The sequence below is a fragment of the Emydura macquarii genome, unplaced genomic scaffold (assembly GCF_026122565.2).
Source record: "Emydura macquarii macquarii isolate MOO-44397 ecotype Brisbane River unplaced genomic scaffold, CSIRO-AGI_Emac_v2 contig_2897, whole genome shotgun sequence".
Lineage (NCBI taxonomy): Eukaryota > Metazoa > Chordata > Testudines > Chelidae > Emydura > Emydura macquarii.
This window is the reverse complement of record NW_027133034.1, coordinates 1988887-2010390: the sequence shown is the minus strand read 5'-3', so window position 1 is coordinate 2010390 and position 21504 is coordinate 1988887. Positions and strand designations below refer to the sequence as shown.

General features: G+C 39.5%; 1 protein-coding gene and 1 pseudogene across 4 annotated transcripts in view; both read right to left on the bottom strand.

The window, feature by feature from the left end:
* The window catches only part of TJP2 (tight junction protein 2), a 78060-nt gene that overhangs the window by 21551 nt on the left and 35005 nt on the right, over positions 1-21504 (bottom strand). For all 4 annotated transcript variants that reach the window (XM_067569292.1, XM_067569291.1, XM_067569289.1 and 1 more), the window contains 3 exons: positions 4735-4788; positions 2118-2242; positions 631-733 (listed from right to left, as the gene is read on the bottom strand). In XM_067569292.1, the coding sequence (XP_067425393.1) occupies positions 631-733; positions 2118-2242; positions 4735-4779 (273 nt within the window). In that variant the 5' untranslated portion in view covers positions 4780-4788. The remainder of the gene's footprint in view (positions 1-630; positions 734-2117; positions 2243-4734; positions 4789-21504) is intronic.
* On the bottom strand, positions 10581-11862 carry LOC137166676 (uncharacterized; annotated as a pseudogene).

Sequence of the window (21504 nt, the reverse complement as noted above, 5' to 3'; positions counted from 1 at the left end):
GTGGGAGAAACATCCCATTAGTTTCATCTACTGAAACAGAGCAAGACTGGGGTTTGTTTGGTTTTTTAAATTCCTTTAACAGCATAAGTTGAAAAAGTAATTTTTTTAAAGAAAGCTTCTAAAAACTGCACTGTGCCTAAGCAAACCATTTCTCTCTAGTTAAGGCAGGTAAGAAAAACGTACTAAGCCTGTTTAGACATCAGCTTTTTGGAAAGGGACTGTGTATTTTGTGTCTTGTACAGGGCAGAGCATGTTGTCTGCCTCTTAATAATAATAGTAAGAAGATCACAGAGACATTAACTGTGGTTGGTCATGTGGTTAAGGCACTGCATTAAGATTCAGGAGATCTGAGCTCGTTTCCCTGCTCTGCTCTGCCACAGACTCCTTGTGTGACACTTGACATGTCACCTAATCCTCCCCCCACCCCGGAGTTAAGTTCTCTATCTGTAGAACAGGGATAATACTCTCCTCCTCACCCCCACACTGGCTTTTTTATTTAGATTGCAAGCTCTTCAGGGCAGGGATGGTTTTACTATGTGTATGAACTCTACACCTAGCACAGTGGGCCCCGATCTCGATTGGGCTCGTAGGTACAACTCTAATGCAAAGAATTAGTAATTATTAACTTACAATGGCAGCCACTTTTCCACTTTTTCTTAACTGCTGCACTGCAAAAGAATGGGGAACATTTTCCATGGAGGTCCCATTAACCATGACCACCCGATCATTTTCACTACAAAAAAAGAACATGCTGGATTAGAAGGGACTTCTTTACATTTCCAAATTTAATTCCACTTTTGTTCTGAATGTCCTGGGCATTAAATTATCTTCACTAAAAAAACAGAACACAAGCTATTCTTAAACATCCGTGTTAGTTTATATCAACTGTGAGAGCTTAAATAACTCAATTCTTCCAGTTTTAACAACTCATTGATTGTGGGTGGGTTATGTTTTAAATGCCTCTACATACGATTGTTTGAAGTGCTGATTCCAAGAGTGACAATGGCTACATCTAGACTGATGGTGGCAAATTCCCCGCCGTCAGATTGATTTATCCGGATCAACTGAGCGGCTCAAACCCACTCAATTGACCCGGAAAGCTACGCTATTAATCCACCTCCACCAGGTGGAGTAACACTGCATCGACAGGAGTGCATTTCCCGTCGACGCAGCGAACTGAAGACACCATGTTAAGTAGGAGTTAGGAAGTTGATGGGAGATATGCAAGCTACTCTATGTAGTTTGCGTATTTCCCATCGACTGCCACGGCATTTGGCGGCAAGTGTAGACATATGCAATAACTTACAAGACAAGGTGGGTGAAGTGGTATCTTTCATTGGACCAACATCTGTTGGTGAGAGAGGCAAGTTTTTGAGCTACACAGAGCTCTTCTTCAGGTCTGGGAAGGGTACTCGGAGAGTGTCAACGCTAACTACAAGGTGGAACAGATGGTTAGCATAAGTAGTTAACACATATGTCAGGGGACCATTCAAGGTCAAATAGCCCATTGACACACCTCTAGTCATGGGAGGGGGTGGGCGGCGTGGCAAAGAAGGCTGCTGGGATGGGGTTGTGAGTGAGTCATCTATAGATTTTTGTAATAAGCATACACAAGTAGCACAAATAATGGAAAGTTTCAGGGAAACAGATCTAATGAAGACAATGCCTAAATGAAGACATCATGCAAACATGTTAAATGTGGAGGCAAATTGTTTCAGATATTGTTGTGTTAAGCCAGCACTTGAAAGCTGTTAACATTAAGGACACTGTACATGAAGGTGTGGGGAGAAGGCTGCCATGAGAAGTAAGGCACTGCTCATTTTTTTTTCTTAAAAAAAAAAATAAAAACACACCCACACCCACAAATAAGACATGCTCATGTATACACATCACCACTAAAGCAGATTAGCTTCTTTTTGGGGTAACAAAGGAAAAAGAGGTATGATTTAATTTAAAATAGGGACACTTGCTTGACATACAAGTCTCCAGAAAGAAACCACCTGGATGAAGTTGCTGGGCAGGCTCTCAAACCAAACCTGTACTTTTATGAAGGTTTTATTCATTCCCTTTATCTGCAAAACATGCCAGTCATGAAGGGTATAAGGAAGCACACTTACTGAAGTAATCCATCTGCTGGGCCACCTGGGAGTACATCTGAGATAACTATGGATGTTTCGCCATTTTCAAAATGGGGGTTGTCTCTGCCACCAGAAACGGCAATCCCAAACCCTCTTTTTGAGTCCTAAAAAAACCGCACACACATACATAAAATAAAACTAATCACTATTACATTTCAACATGGAATCAGAGATTATGATTAAGCCAATAGACTGTCATCACAGGAACCAAAAAAAAAAAAAAGGCACTTCATATGTAGTATTGCACACACTAGAATGAAAAAAACAATCCACGAAGTAACCAATTGGGGATTTCCATTGTGCAAATCAAAAAGCTTGCAGGCATGTCATCCTGTGACCCCTAAAAATGATGAGAGGATTGACTCACTGTTCTCAGTGTGATCTCCTGGTTTTTTCCCCACCAGTGCTAGCAATTCACACTAAATTAACTGCTGGTTATAACGCTGCAGTTGATTAGTGAATGCTTGGGACCCTGAGCAGTTTTTCTAGCAATTAACAACTGAACATGCTATGCTATCTAAATTCTAATGAATACTTCTTCATGAAATGGACTATGCAAAATTGTTGCTGATAATACAAGCTATAAACATGTATTAAGCTCATAAATGTCTTGTGTCACCATCCACCACCTCCAAGCAGTGTATTACTAGATCATGAGGTACCTATGTCAAATCTGCTTCTGAAGAAGGATAGGTTGCCACAACATGGGGCTTTTGGGATGCTTGCATGCGAACCAGAAAAACATACACTGGGGCAAAGAAAGAGAAAGGAAGACTTCCATCTAAACCAGAACTTCAGTAAATCCTGAATGCAGAGAAGCACAACAGAGTGTGTACTTATATATATCACTCTGAGTGTAGAGCGTGTGCATGTGTACATTCTGACTGATCATTTAATACAACTGTATCCGCTATACTTAAAGGAACAACTTAAGTCTCATTTCTGTCTGTTTTTTTAAATACTTAACGTTACCAGTAAACATTGAAGTTCACTGTAACTGAAAGATTAGAGAAAAATAAAAATATTTTCCTCCATTTCTTTCAGTTTAATATATGTATTTCAAAGCACTTCCTGTGCTATTCATATCCCCACTGACAGCAGTGGCAAAACTCAATTATCTCAGTGGGAGTAGAGGAAGGCCAATAAACAATTTTATGAAGTTGATTGGAGTCACTGAGCCTTGGTTAACACCGTCCAGGTTCAGGAGGCCTCAAGCTAAACAGTACAGAATTAAGACTTGACCTACTGATAGAGCTAATGGAACTTGTTATCTCAACAAGCTCTAGATTGTCTGGGCAGCAGCCTTGGCCCGATGGAGCTACATTGATTTACACAAGATGAGAATCAGGCCTTCTGTATTATTATTATTATTATTATTTTTGCATAAATGGAAACTTAAGCTTGCATAGTAACTTAATCAGCAAGTCAGGAAATGCGAGGGAGCAATGTTAACGGAACCATGTTCTGTATATATAGTATTTTCTATTCCTGTTTTTCTGGTTAAATGGGTAGCTTAGCATGGATACAACAAAGTGTAAATGTACTGCGTGCCATCAAAGGCACATAGTAGGATGTGCAGTGCAGCCAAGTAAACATTACTGTCTGCATTTTTTGACTGAATTTAGCCATTGAATTTAAGAGTGTGGTTTTGAAGTGGTTTTGCATTTGTAATAATTAGCACAAAATGATTGCATGTATATTCATGGAGAAGAATAACTTACACACATACACACCTCTTCAGAACTGAAACTATTTTAGGTGACACTGATAATCTGGTTAGGAATGTCTTCTGGATTTTAAATCTACCTTTACATCTCCAAAAAATTAAAAGTAACACATACTCCTTTTTTGGGGGGTCATAAAGAGATGTGCTCAGTTTCTGTAGTAGATAACAAACACTAGTAGGTCACTCCACATAAAATATATTATTTCCCAAAATTACAATGCTCCATGGCCTGGGGCATGTCTAGGCAATGCAAAACTGTGTAGAACCATCCTTTCAAAAATGTACAGAAATAAAATTTGCTTTCAAAAGATAGAAAATCTGAGATTGTCTTTAACAGAGGAAAATTGAGAGATGTTGCACTATTCTCTCATGTAGTGGCAGCACATGCATTTAATAATCATGGTTACATTAATTTTTACATCAGAGTCTACTCTTCAGTATAATGGTATACATTTCCATTGATTTCTCAATATATTTGCAATGCAGCTCCACATCTGGGATTATGACGTTTCCCTGGTAACCATAGCTGCTAACAGAGTTATCCTGCTTTTGTATTAGATTAGTCAATTATATATTTATCTGTTTGACTGGTATATATTGAATTTAGACTGTCACTGCTTAAACTGAACAGTAATAAAGATGGCATTTTAATGGGGTCTTTTTTAAATGGATTTAAAAAAAAAAAACATCATGAGAATTATGTGATTACCCAGCACTGAAAAAAACTCAAGATGAGCAATATCCATTGTGGCTAGCAAAAATAACCAAGTTTCAGATCCAAATATGTTAACAAAAACTGTAGTCGCGCATGCTTAAAATAAAAGCAGCGCAGGAGCATTTGAAAACTAAAAATATAACATAAGCTCTCACCTTTTGTAAGGTCACAGTGTACTGTTCCCATATCAGCTCTTCCATGCCTGAGGCCTGTTATACAAAAACCAAAACAAAAAAGCAATTAACCATAAAGCAATATAAAACACACAACTACTCCAAAATAAAATCTGAAAGTTCCCATTTCAGAAATGTTTAAAACGACTATCCTAAATATTTGGTAGAGTGAGCTATAGAACAGTTTTGTTTTTGGTTTTTTTTTATGTCAAATGACAATGGGACTAACAGGGAAAAAAATGGAGATGGAACATCGAATTTAGCAGGTTATATATATGCACACTTTTTTTTTTTTGTGCATGCACACATGTATGTACACCCTGGTAACACCCTGCAGTGAACATTCTTTGGACCAATATAAAATAAACCACAACATACTGTCTGGATTCTGAAAACGGACAAAATATTGTAAATTCAAGACTAAGGGCAATTTAGAAATCATTCATGATAAAGGCTCCTAATCAATGACTGGAAATATGACCATTGGATTCTACATCATAATTTATAAGATTCCAATGCTGAACAGTATTTACAGGTGGGACTACCCCTTCCCCCAAGATGCTAATTTAGCAACAATAAGTTTTAGGAAGGAAAAAGAGCATCCAAACATCAGTAAATAATAAGAAAAACTCAATGTTGATGTTAGGAATCCAGAGTAACAGACCTGGCTGGATTACATCTCTCACAATGTACCATGGCCTCCCTTATTGCTGAGATGCTGTGATGCATCACAGGGATCACATGGCTGTAGTGCACACAGGAGATGTAGAGTTACTTGGTATGCATGGCCCACAGAGAAAAATGGGATCATAAGATACCCGAACTACAAATCCCACAGGGCACCAAGTAGCACTTCTGAATGGAAATTTTTTTATTTATGAACAAAAACGATCTTTAGTTCAGTTTTTCGATTGAAAGTAGACATGTTTCATGGAAAGCAGACACATTTTGCAAAAAATTCTGTTATTCAAAAACCCTATTTTCCATAGAAAAATAGGTCAAATGGAACTTTGACCAGCTTTAACAGCTAAACAAGAAAAGAGTAGAAGTGAAGGAAGGAAGTGCGTAAGTGTTGTATATTTTTAGAAGTACAGTTAACACTACAATAAGGTCCACCTATATTAGGCTGTCCCCATCTTCATTAGCTATTTTGAAGTCCTGTATTCCCAATGTTTTCTAATACAATTGTTTTCATGCAGCAGAAGACCATAAGCAGGCCGTTGTTGCTGTTCTCATGGATGGTCAGTTAAAGACCGCATGAAGTGTCTCAGGAAGAACCCGCACAATGGATTCTGGTACACCTGAAGGGGACTAGGTGGTAGAGTTTCACTGTGGAGTCACTGGCTGAAGAAAGCTGAGAATCCCTGCTCCAAACATTATTTAAGAAACATCCAAAATATTCACCACGCTTACCAGTTTGTAATTCAGAAATACATTAGCACACACCAATGCAAACATCTTCATATTAATAATGCACTAATAGCCTTTATAAATGGATAGATAATCTAAGTCCTCAAATTCAGAAGTTAGCAGATCCTACAAATCAAGAACTATAACTACAACAAACAAAAATACACTATAAAAATCAAAGTGGAGGTTTTATCAGGAAAAGGAGGTAGTATTAAAATCTATAGAAATAAAGATTTTAAAACATCTGTCTTCTCCTCTAGCGTAGTGAGAGAGAGAGTTAAAATCATTGCTATTAAAGCATCCTTGCCCAGGGTAGAGTAGATTAACCTACTTGCTGAAACACATGGTCAGTGAAATAATCATCTGTCAAATAATGGTGCTTCCAGCTATTCCCATGTCACCAGCTGGCTAGTATAACTAGACAGTTTAACTGCTGCTGCTAGTCGCTACTTTACAGTCTCTCTCTCCCCTCTTCCAACATGTGGGAGAATCCTGCACAGAAAAAAATCCTTGTGAACTGAGGCATTTTCTGTTCTGCTTTTCTGGTTTGTTTGTTTTTTAAACTATATGCAGTACTGGCTTCGGGGCAGAGGAGTTCTCAGCTGTCATTTCAATCTAGCAGTTTCCCTTGAAGAGAGTCTTAAAAATGTGAGTGGATATCAAGTGATCTCTAAAATTGGAAGGACAAGCAGCTGGGCTCAATTTCTGCAGCAACAGGCTGTAGGCTGGTAGTGGTAAAATCTGATAAACTCCTCCCACCAAAAAGCCAAAACATTTTTAATGTAAAATGAGTCAGTTAGCTAAATGTGGTGTGTATTCCAAATAGTTTTATTGTTCCTTCCCTCAAGATTCTTAGGCTGGTCCTGGGCATATTAAGATGTCAATGATGGAGAGGAAAGGCACAGATTGGCCAAGGTCAGAGGACACAAGCTGACCTAGGGAGAAGGCTCCATGTTTCAGAACACAAGCTATGCACTGCAACACAAGGACACTGAATGGACCCTGACACCCAGCAAACGCCCTGGAGTGGTGAGGAAACTGAGGCAGGAAAATGCCCCTTGAAGAGGTAAACTTTGACTGGAGTTCTCGGAGAGGGTGTGTTACACTATAGGGGTATTCTGAGGGGCTAGCACTGGTTCCAGGATCTGGGCTGGAGACCACATGGTCGCAACTTTCAGGACAGGGCACTAGCCAGAGGTTCTACACCTTGAGACTGTGCCTAGGGACTGCAAGACAGGGACAGTACCTGGGGTCTGTTCAGACTCTGGAGGCTGAACACCCAGCAGCAAGGTCTCGTCACAGCTACCTGGTAGGCTTCCAGCAGTGGAATCCTAACCAGATCAGTTTCAGTGGAAAAATCATGCTTAGAAATATGTTAGCCGATCATGAAAAGAAATTAAGGAAGGAAAAATCTATAACCAAGTCCAGAGAACTAGTCCTGAACATACGGATAAAATTACAGGCTACATAATGCAGTGCCAAGTACTGAATGGTGCCCTTGGAAGTCCACTAGGCCCCAAAAACATCTGCACTGCCCTAAATCTCCAACTAATAATCTCTTTAACATTATAAAATGTACTGCTGCTTGACAGTGCTGAGATGCTAACCAGTACTGACAGATTAATGGAAAGAAGGAGAAAGAGAGGAAGGGGGTGCCTACAAATGTAATAAATCACCAGCTGAGGAGTTCTGACTGTATCAGAAGTAGGATATAACCCTCTACCACAAGAACAAAATTCCTCCTACTTTGTTAGAAATCAGCATGCCAAGGAAAATGATGTACCAAAAGAAAAGCACCTTTTATCCTTGAGACTTTTTCATGTCCTTGACTAGCTGAAGGGAAATGCAAAGACAGACTATAGTTTTTGTTTCTTTTAAAGTCTCACAGGAACACAATGGTTACTGCATTAACCACACACACACACACAAAAAAACTGCTGACAAGAGGGACAAACAAAAGAAAAGAATCCCATTGATTACTAAATTACTAAAAGTAACTGTTTGTTGAGTTTACCTAGGTTTTCCTTCAATTGGAACTGTGGTGTTTTCTATGTAAATGAAACTTACTGTAGTTAGCCAATATGAATTCAGTAGCAACTTTAGCCAGTAGAATTTTTCTAATTAAAATATCACTATCAGGTTTGTTTAAATATTCATGGTATTCAGATACCAAGGTGATAGATGCCTTATTAATAGCTAGAATAGATGCATTACAAAACTATTCAGGAATGTAAATTTTGAATGATAAGTTGTTAAGAGAACAAAAATTACACTGTGTATAGAACACACAACCCTCATTGAAAATTATCACACATTTATGCAAATTCCTGTTTACTGACTTACCAAACAAACACTTTTAAAAAGAACAATACTTAGGTGTGAAAGTGTAGGGAGGTCTTACAACAAGACATAATGTAAAAAGAACTCACATGCCCTTTTAAAATCCTCAACTTTTTCACTGCATGTGCCCACATTCTCTGTAGAGCTTGAGCTGTCTTCATTGTTGCAGGGTATATAATCTGTTAGGGGACTCTGTGCATCCCAGGCTTTTCATCAGTTTTCACCACTCAACATTGTTATGTAATTCTAATACAATAGTGGCCTACATACTCAACAAATCCTGCTGTCATTTCACACAGTAACACACCAAAACACAAAAAGAAATCTCCTAATACTTAAACAAGTTCCACTTATGAGACAAAAAACAATCTTCTTTTTTAAGACAATTAATTTTAGATGTCAGAACACATATTAATACGCAGGAGATTTTTATTTTGAATAGTTAATATTTATATTTTTCCGGTAAGTATAGCTGAAACTTTAAAACAAGATCATTTAAGATATGCATTCATGGTTATTTAAAGTCAGGCTATGCTAGTAGTATGTTACTTTAAAAACTAATGTTTGGTTCAATTACTCTCAGGGTGTTTTATCTTAAACTATGGTTAATAGCCTGTGACTAGAATAAATCTTAAAACCGAACTCTTAGGCCTCAATCCTGCAAATCCTTATGCACCTGACTAACTTTACACCAGTGAGTAATCCCACTGAATTCAAGGGGATTACTCATGTGAGTAAAATTATTCATATGCATAAATGCTTGCAAGATTAGGGCCTTATTAAACTCCAGCAAACAAAAAGTGAGTAAAATATTAAAGAGGAAGGAACATTATTCCAATTTCTCACTGGCTGCAAATACTGTGTTGTTTTTTACTAAAATATTAAATAATAAAAACAGGACAAAAAATTAGTCGTGCACCCAAAAGAGATCATTTTAATGGAAAATAAAGTAAACTATCAGTCCATAAACGGTAAGTGAATGCTGTACACTTTTGCAGATATAGAACCATAATTTTTTCTCCTAGGGTTTATATAAGAAAGCTTCATAGACAATTAGCTTAAACGTCAAATGCAGAGAAACAGACATTTGTGGCAAGTTTAGCACGTTCGCACACAAAAAATAGTTTGTAGATTTCATCTTTCGGTGTTGGGATACATTTGTAAAATGGCTGAAAATTCATGCAGCACTGGAAAACATTGGATTATTTCTCCACAGGATAGGTTTAATGCAGAGTCCTGCTTTGTCCACATGATCTCCTATATTTCTCTGCACTTACCAGGAGGGCTAAAATGTAAACATCATTTAGCTTCCAGAGCACAATTGCCAACAATGCATTCCAATACATCAAGAACCATTCCTTCGGCACCAACAAGGAGAAAGTTGTTTTGTATGAACATGGGACCACAAGCTGGGCTTTGTGTCCTAAAGGATTGTGAGGTTAACTCAAAAATAACTTCATACTTCAAACAAAAGTTAGGTTGCAAAATAGTTTTGGAATTTCCTTACTTTTCCTGCATCAAAACCATGAGTGGCATAGCAAATATAAAGCTGGCCTGATTTTTAAGAGATGCTGTTCACCCATAATGTGCAACAAAATGGGAGCTCAATCCTGTAGGTGCTATGCTCTCTGGCCTGACCTGGCAAAGCACTTAACATTAAGCATGCAAGGAGTCCCATTGCAGCCATATGCTTAAAGTCCTTTGCTAGACCAGGGTCAGAGTGCTTAGCAGCTTGTAGAATTAAGCCCTAGGAGTTGTATATGCTCAGCAAATCTGGGAAAAAAATAAATAAATCAGGCCAAAACCAAGTAAAATGCACATATTCCACCATTCCCACCCCAATACATTATATTTAAAAATCAGCAACAAAAATAGTCAGCTGCAAGAAATCCAAGGAAAGGGTACAGGTTTGGGATGGGTAAAAAGACTGTGACATCACTAATACAGAATTATCAGGGACCCAAATTCAAAGCATGGCAAGACCCATTGAAGTAGAAGATAGGTTTAAATAACTGTAAAAGGGGTAAGTACAAATGGTGTGGGAGGGTTTGTGAGAATATAATTAAAAATAAATTAAATTAAAAAAATCCATCCAGAAGAATAATTTTTACTTGTAAATATTGTTTCTGCATCTCTGATGTCTTCTTGTTGCTTATTTTATTTAAATAGCAGGCCAGAGGAACAATTACACAGAAGCAAAGATTTTGGCACTCTCTTACAACCCTGTCTTGGTCCTCCTCTTTTCCCCAGAGTGAGTGTCCATAGCAGTCCAAACACAAAGTAAATATTAAAAAGGAGAAATGTAACAAAAAATGAAATAGGTTGACAGTGCCTAGCCCTGAGAAGTTAAAAACGTGCAGAAGAAACCAGGATCTATCCAATGATAGTAGGACCAGACCTACAAGCCATACCTGCTTGGACCAGGAGGAGCAATTACAATAGAAAGGGCCTTGTTTGCTTGGGTCTTGGTACAGCAGAGTAACTGAGGGAAAGAGATAGATATGAAAGACTGATTCCACCAGAACAAAAAAGCATCTATACAAAATGCTTGACTTTTCATGCTTCTGCTGCAAAACTAAGGAATGCTCTTCCCACATATATCAGGAAATGGACACCCAAAGCCAGGTGTTGAGTAGGTGACAGCAAACTTTTGGACTTGTTCACCTCCATAAAGAGAGATTTTAATATCTTCAGAATTGGAATTCCCCAAGCCACTAGTAAGAAGGCACCTTGAACAAACAACTGTGCAAGTGATGTACCAACAACTCCACTCCACTTGTCCTCAGGTGGGCTGCTAACACAGTCTTCATCTTGCCAAAGAGAGACGGGGCCCAGGCAAAGGTGAAAGGAGGAATCCACTACTGCAGGCGAGAATTCCCCAGACCAAATTGTCACTGTTGGGAAGTGGATGGCATGTGGCAATAAGCATCGTGGTGATCCACAGTTCATGTGGATTCTAGCTGGAACCTCTTTCTGAAGACAAACTGATTTGCCCATTTCAGGATGTGAGGGTTGCCCTCGGATTCCTTGTGGACTTCTAAATAAACAAATTTGATGCTTGTGAACCTCTTCTCTGAGTGGAACGGAATGATGGCATGAATGGTTTGCAAGTGATGCACAGTGAGCAGGACTATGTCTCTTTTCCCCAGGACTTAGGGCAATAAGGAGAGGGAAATATGAGGGAGAATTGGAAGTTCTTGAAAACCTACAGGATAATTTCAGAAAATAAAAGAGAGATGTCTGCAATTGGAGGCTATTTCTTTCCATTAATTGAGACAAACCAAAAGCTTCCTCCTTATTGCCACCCTCCATTGAGAGGAAAAATAGTCAGAACTCTTGGTGAAGCTGGTATTCGCTGGTCTGATCTCTTCCCCTGTAGCCAGAGAAGTGAACAAAACGGTTTCCCTAATACCTGTATCTATACCAGCTAGGTCTATATGAGGAAGGAGGATACCGGACATCCTTGTTAGGCCTGCTGGAGGCATGGGAGGAGTTAGAGGCCTGGGGTTTTTCTTGATCTGCTGGTATAACTGTACTTTCAAAAGATCCTTTAAGGCCTGGTCTACGGTCTCCCTGAAGAGATGACTACCATCGTAAGGAAGGCCAACAAGTTTGAGTTTGGCTGAAAGTTCTCTACCTGTTATGGGACGGAGCCAAAGGGCTCTTCTAGCCACTGTGAGAGTTGCTATGTTATGGGCAGCCAGGTGGAAGGAATCCTGGGCTGCATCATGAAGATAGCGGGATGCCAGGTCACAAAGGGTGCACACTTTGCGAGATGACCTAGAAACAGGCCTCTTAGAGTGGGGTAATCATTTCTTTAGCCATTCCACCAGTGACTTAGCTGCATACAAGAAGTAAATGGAGACTGAAGGCTGGATGGTAGTAAATTCATAGGAACTCTTAAGGGTTTCATCTAACTTACGGTCTAAAGGGTCCTTGAAAGCAGTTTCCCCCTCAACAGGGCATAAAGATTTGGTGACGGGAGATGCTATTGCTGAATCAATTCTGGGTGTGAAGGCCCACAGCTTCCCTTTCTCAACTGGAAGTTTGTAAAGCTTAGCCAGATGAGCAGGTAACAAACTGAGCATCTGGAGCCCGCCAGATGTTTTTAACTAAGGAACTGATGGATGGGTGGAGGGGAATGGTATCTGGCTTCCCCTCCATAACACGGGGCAATTTCCTTGAGCCACTTTGTGAGGTATAACGTTTTAGCCTGAGTTGCTTCATAAGATATTTGCACAGATAGGATAGATCCTCAATCAGGAATCTTCTAGATGAGTCTGTTTCACCTGGTGCTTCCTCAGGCTCCGAGGACACCATTTCCATTTCCTCAATGAAGTCGGGGAGATTTGGGTAACCTTGGTAGAGGATTTCTCCTTTACTTCTATCAGGGATTTTCTGGATGAATGTGGTTCAGAAGGCCCTTCCTCAGGCTCACTGGACATCACTTCCCCTTCCTCAAAGGAGTCATTTATTAAAGGAATCAGGGATATTGCTTGAACTGAATTCCTTTGGCCGATAATCCTCTATAGTCTCTGCCATCCATTGTAGCTTCCTTTGAAGCTCTAGGAGCTGAAGTAAAAGGAACTGCTTTTGTGCAGGCTGGAGCTGTTAAAGCTCCATGTAAAGTCACTGGTCTGCTAATCTTGACAGGGGGTGCTTGGGAAGGAGAAGGAGCTGTGGGAGGTGGCAATTTATATATTTTTTCCATATTACTGTGTATAATGCATAATTCCTTGCACAGCTCTATCTATTTCTTTACTGGCACTCAAGACTCCTTAAATAAAACACATTGGTAACCATGCATATAATTATCTGGAAAGTGTTAAAATTAGGGTAACTTGGAAAAATGTAAATACATAAAAGATGTTGTAGAAGTGTTGCTGATCTCGGCTTGCTTGTACAAAAAATTCTCTTCCAATAAGACACTCCCTTTCAAAACATTTCAGTCTCACCACCTGCTTTCTTCTAAAAACGTCAAGGCCCAAATATTTTAAAAAGTGATTTGGAGCAATCATCTTGAGACATCATAAAGGTCTCATTTTCAAAGCCTGGGGACTGAAAAGTAGGTCCATGTAAAAATGTCTCAAGTTTGGAACCCCAAAATCACTACTAGCCACTGAAAAACTCAGCAAAAATTCTTTGTACAGTTCTTATATATTCCTTAACAATTCCCCTCTCCATCCATCCCCTTTTACCTTTCCATTCCCTCCCATAACTTGATTAACCTTCCAAAGGTGTTTACTTAAAATGTTTCCATTGCTGGGGATCCGTATTACAGAGGGGGAAAATGCATTTAAGGCTATAATACTAGATGAAAGAGAATTCATTTCCTTCCCTCTTTTCCTCACACTGTATGTTAAAATTAAGTGAAGAATTTAATAACAGGAGTTGAATTTCCATCTCACATGGAAATGCATCGACAGAAATGTACTTACAAGCCAAAAGAACAATAGAGGTAAATGCAGAAACCCTAAAAATTAAATTAAAAAACTCCCAAGTCCTTCCAACAGTCCATTAGCCGTCTAGAGATCACTTCTGTGTCCATGGGCCTCAGCAAGTATAAATCAGCACAGCTTCATGTCCAGATCCAAGGCGTGTACATTATAGACTCCACATTCCACTAGATGGTGCAATGAGACAGCTACACAAGTCAGGACCCTCTGACTGTCTCATATGCAGTCAGGCTCAGCCTTAGCCATAGACGAAGTAGGCAATTGCCTAGGGCGGCAAAACGTAAAGGGCAGCTGCTGGGCTGCAGCCACCCGCCTCCCGCCCGATTCCAGTGTGCAGCCGGGACACTCGCGGCAGCCGTCCACCTTCCTCGCTCCCTAGGATGCAGCCAGAAGCCGGGCAGCAACCGTCTGTGTCCCCGCTGGCAGTGGGCAGCAACTACCCCATCCCCTCCCAGAGGCAGGCTCCAGCTTCCTGGATTTCTTGTCAATTTCGATGCTCCAGCTCTTGCTGGAGGCGCAAGTTTTTATTTTACCCAGGGTGGCAGAATATGTAAAGCTGGTGGTGTGCAGAGTTATGTTGGAAAGTAGGAATGTGGGGTGGTGGTGTTTTAACACACTGAAGATAATGACAAAGCAGATTTTGCACAGAACAACGCAGACTTTGGTTGGATTTTTCTGCCATTATTTTTGGCCAGAATACCTCAATAGTGCTAGTGCATTGCTAGTGCAATGATAACTTTCCTTACTTAGCTCTGCAACAAGGTGGACTTGAAACGTAGCTGAGTCATGCGGCGCCTCATGATCTCGGACTCCATCCGGTGGTCTCGGGACATCTACGTAGAGCACATCACCGGCCACCGGCAGTACCATGAGGAGAGGGACGGAGCGCCACCACAGGACCCTTCCTCCGGACCGACGGACCCAACCGACCACCACCACGACGGACGCGGTGGGGGACACACCAGCGGACGCGGCGAGGGACACACCAGCGGACGCGGCGACTGCTGAAGCATCGGACTTAATGAGGGACGCACCACTTTGTATGGACTTATTTACTCTCTTTGTTAAAAACCCCCAAAAAGTAACCCACAGGCATACTTAGTGACGTTCCCCCATTCCCATATATTCCCTTGTATCTCTTAGCGCCCATACCACCACCCCCCCATCCAGGACCCCGCAGATTATCCCTTGTTATTCTCCCCAGGCTTTCAGCCACTCCCCACACCTCCCGATAACCTGCATATAGTCCCAGGATGTTGTATAACTTTGCCCCTTTAAACTCTATGGGTTACCTGTTTGTTATTTTTTGAAACATTTACTCAATAAAAAACTTTAAATCTGAAAAAAAAAAAAAATTATTCAAGCTAAGTTTCAGAAAGAGAGACCAATTTATGAACTTTTCTTCTTATTTCTCTACCTAAAACACATTCAGATTGATAAAAGAGCACTTAGAATGGAGAGTAAAATACGATAGTGACTAGATGTAATCTAAATTGATAAAATAAATAGTAAGGCATCTTTTTTGGACCAACCTACTGATTTCACCACACATTTTTGGGCCAAAAAGACAGTGACTATAATTTAAGGGCGAGGTTTTTGCAAGCTTCTAAGGATTTAGGAGTACTAATCCTACTGGAAGATAATGGAACTTGTAAATTACTTAGGTACTTCTGAAAATACCACCCTATATTTTTAAGTGGCTTTCATCCAGCAAGATCTCAAGTCCCCTACCTATTTCTCTCTTGCCTCTCATACTATGGAAATCACACAGGGTACATGTACACTGCACAAAAGACCCATGGCAGGAGTTTCAGATCCCAGGTCAGCTGATTTGGGGCTTGGGCTTTGGGGCTAAAAATAGCAGTGTAGATGTTCTGGCTTGGGCTGGAGCCCAGGCTCCAAAGCCCAACCCCCCTTACTGGGTTTCAGAGCCATCTGATCCAGGCTCTGAGGGTATTTACACCTGTGGCTAGTTTTGATCAGCTGACTGTTGACGGGGCTCAGGCTGCGGGGCGGAGCCTGAGCTCTGGGATCCTGGATTAACATTGAAATTAAATATTCTAAATCAATACTTTAAACAAACAAACAAACACACACACACACACACACACACACACACACACACAAACCCCTCATGGCAAGCCCAAGGCCTGAAAGGGTTCCTAGTTCTAACTGTAAGCTTCTGAAGCAACTTTTATCTTAGAGAGACCCTATTCCTACCAACACTTACAGACAGGGAATAACCTTACACATGGGAGTAGTCCTATTAAGTTCAAATGCTTACAGGGTGAGGGGCTTGGTCTGCATTCTTTCCGTGAAAATGTGAGTTTGTACCTGCATCTGGGGAGGGGCAGAGAATGACTTGCAAAGAAGCAGCAATGAACACAGAACTTTGGGCTTTAAACCTGAGCCAACACCTAGGCACTATTTCTTGAAGTTAAAAAAGTCACATGGAATCTTCCACCCAATTTGGAGGGGGCGGGGTTGAATCAGATTTCTATTCCAAAAATAATCTCCATTTTCAAATTCCTTTTGAAACAGTGGAATTCTGCTGTGTGTATATGTGCATCACTACATACCAGCACAACCAATGCCCCTTGTCAATATAAATGAAATGCTATTTAAATTGGAAAAATGGAGCAGGTTGTATCGAAATACAGCTGTGATGGACACAGACCACATCTACTGGAAACTTCAAAAAGTCATGACAAAAATATGGCTTAGTTTGCTGCAGCGGCAGGTCAACCAATATCTCGTGCATTGTATTTCTTCAAGCTTCTGACCGAGAATCATGATGGAATTACGCTGTAATTGTTCCTCTATTTCCCTCAAAAGGAAATAACCAATTGTTCAAAATCTAGATATGGAACAGCTCCAACTAAAAAAAGTAACAGACTTTCATCCAATAAAAAAATTATATCCTGTTTTTTAAAAAATAGAACCAAAATATTTTACATTAGTTATCTTTTCTCGCTGCTCATTTCTTCCTCTTGAGAAATAAGCCTCTGGGAACGAAAACATTCCCTTTTCAAAATTCTATTCCTTTGTGTATGGTGGCTTACCATCACAGAAAAAAGGGAGGAACTGATTGTTTTAAGTATCCTGAGAGGTACAGGGTCACTCCTGTGAAGGAAGTAGTATTTTTACAACCCTGGACATGTTTATTTATGTCCCCATCATGCTGCTGCAGTTCTACAGAAAATAAAGAGCCTGCTTCTCAGTATTTGGGCTTGCCTAGTGATACAATATTCAAATGGCTAAAGATCTGGCAGAATAAATAGGTTGGCTTCCTCTTCAGGATGTGAAGTTAAGTATGTGTTTGCAGAATCAGGGCCTAACTGATCAGAGAAAATACAAAAACCAACCACACAAAGTGCTGGCAAGTGCACAAAAGTAAACAAACAAAGATAGAAATAAGGACTTTTCCACCTCTCAGCTATTTCATTCAGAGACATCTTAGATGTTACTTGTTACAAGGGCAGGTAAACATGTTCAACAGGAGCATGGTTTTTAAACAGATGCTATCCTTGCTTATAAATAAAAAAAAACATGCCTCAGTTAATATAATAGAGCATGGGTGTCCCTGGCCCACAACAGTAGTTTAGATTCTTCTTGCGCAGTTAGTATGATACTGACTCCAGAACTAGATTTTCTTGCACAATGAGGGTACCATTATATTATGCCTTAAATATTAACAAAATAATCAGTGTTCCCTCTGCCCCAAACAAATCAGCATCCAATACTTTACACATTAAAACTATATCCAGCACCAGCACAGATCAGATATTGGTCAGAAGATGCATCCATGCAGTCCTTATAACTCTGCATTGCACAACTTATTAAAACCTCTAGAGCCAAAAGAATAAGTTGGGTATTTGTGTAGTATTATATGTAACTTGTTTTTTAAAGACAATTCATTGCTGGGATACAAACTAGCCAAGTCAGCATTTAGATCTAATCATCCAGTCATAATGTAAAACAATTGAAACAGTTGTCAGTTTTTAAGCTTTTTCCCAAGCCAAATTAGATTTTCTTTCCCCATTAACATTTCTCTTATTCTTTGTTCTAGCTCTATTCACAGAAGAATGATAGGCCATACCCTTCCAGGCATTACTCTTGTTATAAAAGTGTTCCCCTGTGGCAATAAGAAACAAATTATAAATACAGTAGTCAGTTTAGCTCTCTTTTCTTAATTAACAAAAGCCTAACAGAATAATCTCAAATTCTATATGGTTTGGACAATCTTTATTTTAAAGTGTTCGAAAATCAACCCGTCCCCCACAAAACACTACATAGTTTACCCCAGAATTGAGGGTCACAACACAATTCTCTCGAAAATATACATACCACATGCGAGACAGCACCCCAATCATATAGTGTAGGTAAAGGCAGAATTTTAGTCTCAACTTTGTCAATCTTGAGTTCTTACTTTTGCAGAAATAATTCAGACGTTTGGAAGAAAATAATTTTAGCACTTTGACACCATCAAATTAATTTTTTTTTAAAAATATCTTTATATGTACTTCAATGTGGCCAATTAAAATAGTTATGAACCCCCAGAAGTACACTAAGTCATCTTACAGAAAAGTGAATTAGAGCAATAGCCACAAGATACCTCTTCTGCAATTTCTGAGAATTCAGACACTGACTGACCTCTTTGTCTATTTGTATCAAACACTGTAAACTGTTTGCGCTGCAATTGTTAGTTCTGGGCAACAGCAGACAAGGCCTAGGCAAAAGAAGAAAATAAGTGTGTGCATGTGTACGTGTGTGTGTTTGATACATTAGCAAACTCTTTACCAAACTGCTAGCTTCCATTGGTCAGGACATTAAGCAACTACAATCAGCTCTGCTGCCCCTTTAACTGCTTCCTGAATTTTCACCTCTTCCTTGGCCCCATCTCACATGGAGTTTGTGATCGGTTGTCCATCAAGTTAGTAGTTCTGACCTCCCACAACCTCTTAGTTAGCTCTACTTTTCCTCTCACATGTGGGGAGTCAGTAATGAATGTGACTCAGTCGTTTATCAACTAAAACATCCATCTGCCTTCTGATGAACCTGCCCATGTTTACAAAGAGACAATTCCCAAAGTGGTGAAAGTTGAGTTTGGTCTCTCTGTTTCTCTTACATGCACTTACAAATACTAGGTTGAGATTACACTGACTAAGGGCTAGATTGGGGCCAAACCCACCCCACACTTGATCATGTTTTCCTTCATCCAGGCTATAGGTGCATGGGCTTGGGAAAGCAGGTTCTGTTCTCCCATTCCTCCCAAGGAGGTGGGCAAAGAAAGGGTGAAGAGGTAGAGTTTTGATTATGCCCAACCTCCTCTTCAACAGGCCAGTTACCACAAAACAGGGGGTGTGAGTAAATTGTATCCTATAAACATCTAAAATTATCCCTATTTTTATCTTTGGAATAACTCAGCTAGGTTACTGCATGTGAAACTGAGGTTATCCATAAAACCATTTAATTGTGGAACCAAAATATGTCATATGTCCTCAGATAGGTCCATCTCAAATGAATATTCTGAATTATGTAGAAGAAACCTAGCGATTAGACAACAACAAATAATTTCACATTAGCCATCAGATTTTGCAGTGTCAGCTTTGGAACAGAGAACAAGATGTAATTTGAGCCAACTGTTGAGCCTGGAAGCAAGCAGCACAGCTCCAAAAAAAAGCCAGCAATTTGCTTCTCTTAGATCTCTTTGTGAAGCCTGGAACGACAGCGTAACTGGACGACCTGGAAACCCCTGACAAGCACATGAAGACTCCCAAAGCTTCTCAAGCTTCATAAGTGACATTTTACTAGACAAGATCCTTTGAAATGCCTTGTCAACACAGACTGTAGAAGAGATAGTAAAGGAAAGATTAACATCATATGCTGCACATGTACATTATTTAAACTATAATTCAATAATATATATATGTATCTCACTTCTTACAGCTATATCAAGAAATCATTAGATCAAGATTATCTTTTTAAAAAGCTACAGTATCTAAAAAGCGTTCAGCCAACCCCAAAAGAGTTGTGAAAAATTAAAGCAATATCATACACTCAGACTCTCAGGTCAGAAGGGACCAATATGATCATCTAGTCTGACCTCCTGCACAACGCAGGCCACAGAACCTCACCCATGCACTCCTGTAATAGACCCCTAACCTATGATTGAGTTACTAACGTCCTCAAATCACCATTTAAAGAATTTAAGGTAGAGAGAATCCGCCAGCAAGTGAGCCATGCCTCATGCTACAGAAGAAGGCAAAAGACTACAGAATATATAAAAAGATATTTCCCATCATTACTCTCTTTTGTTGCTGTTGACTGTATTATCAACAGGGAATGCTGCAAGGAACATATATTTTGGAGGGCTCCTGATGAAGCAAATATTGTTGGTGGATGGATTATTGGAAGATGAAGAACTTGGCTCATTTTTGTGCTGCCTGGTTATTTGGTACTATTGTATGTCACAGTGTGGCCTCTCTTATTATTTATTTTATTTTTAACGTATTTGACAGCGGACCTGGAGTATTCAGAAAGGCACTTCTTGCTATTTTATAAACCTAAATAAATATATATCAGCCATACATATCATATGGATAGATCATATATATGTAATCATACAGTGGAAGCTTTGGGCATGAATTCATTAGCAGAATTTTGCTCTGTGATAGGTATTTACAGTATGATGTAATCAATGCTGGTAGGAGAAACACAGAACCCTGAGTTTATATCTGGCAGGTGAAAGAGGTATTTTCAAAATACTTTTTAAAAAATGAATTTATTTGTATTGTAAGTCCACCCATTATATTCTATCAGTGATTTAGGATTTTGAACAACTTTTTCTGAAAGGTAGTTCGGTTATTCTGAAAGCAGATTTTAAAACAAAGAATATTCTACTGTATCATTTACATAAAATCCACATGAAGTTGGATGGAAGACAATGCGTAAGATACCTTCTTTTCAAGAGAAAAATTATTTTGTCCGTTAATAATCACCATTTGAGGAACATAATTATCAATGCGTTTTTAAAATATTTTATGTTGATATGCTCATGAAAGGTGTCAAATTGCTTGAATTTAAGACTTAAGTTTTATTTTCTGTCCACAGAATGGGACCACAGAAACACAAGCCTCCTAACATATTTTAAAAGAACCACCTTTTAAGAGGGTAGCTCAATCCCTCCATTCTTTCTGCCAGTTATAATGATAGTTTGGTGACATGGGAAACTGTCACTGAACTGAGACCAACCACCATTACTTAGTAGCTGCCATAAATCATTACGGAACTGTGCTGTATTGGAACGATGAGAAGCTTTGTATCTGCTGAGCCATCTAATCCCTACCTGCTATGTATAAAATAAAGAGATGGTGCAGTGTACTCAAATAGTCACTGGCTTCTAATCGTGGCTATTTGAAACAGTCTGTTCATTCAATGGATACCTGACAGTATCAAATGTTACTTTGATGTTGACTCTACATCAGATACTAAAGGCAAAGAAAATTTGTGCACAGTGCAAATAAAGACAAAGGGTGAAATCTTG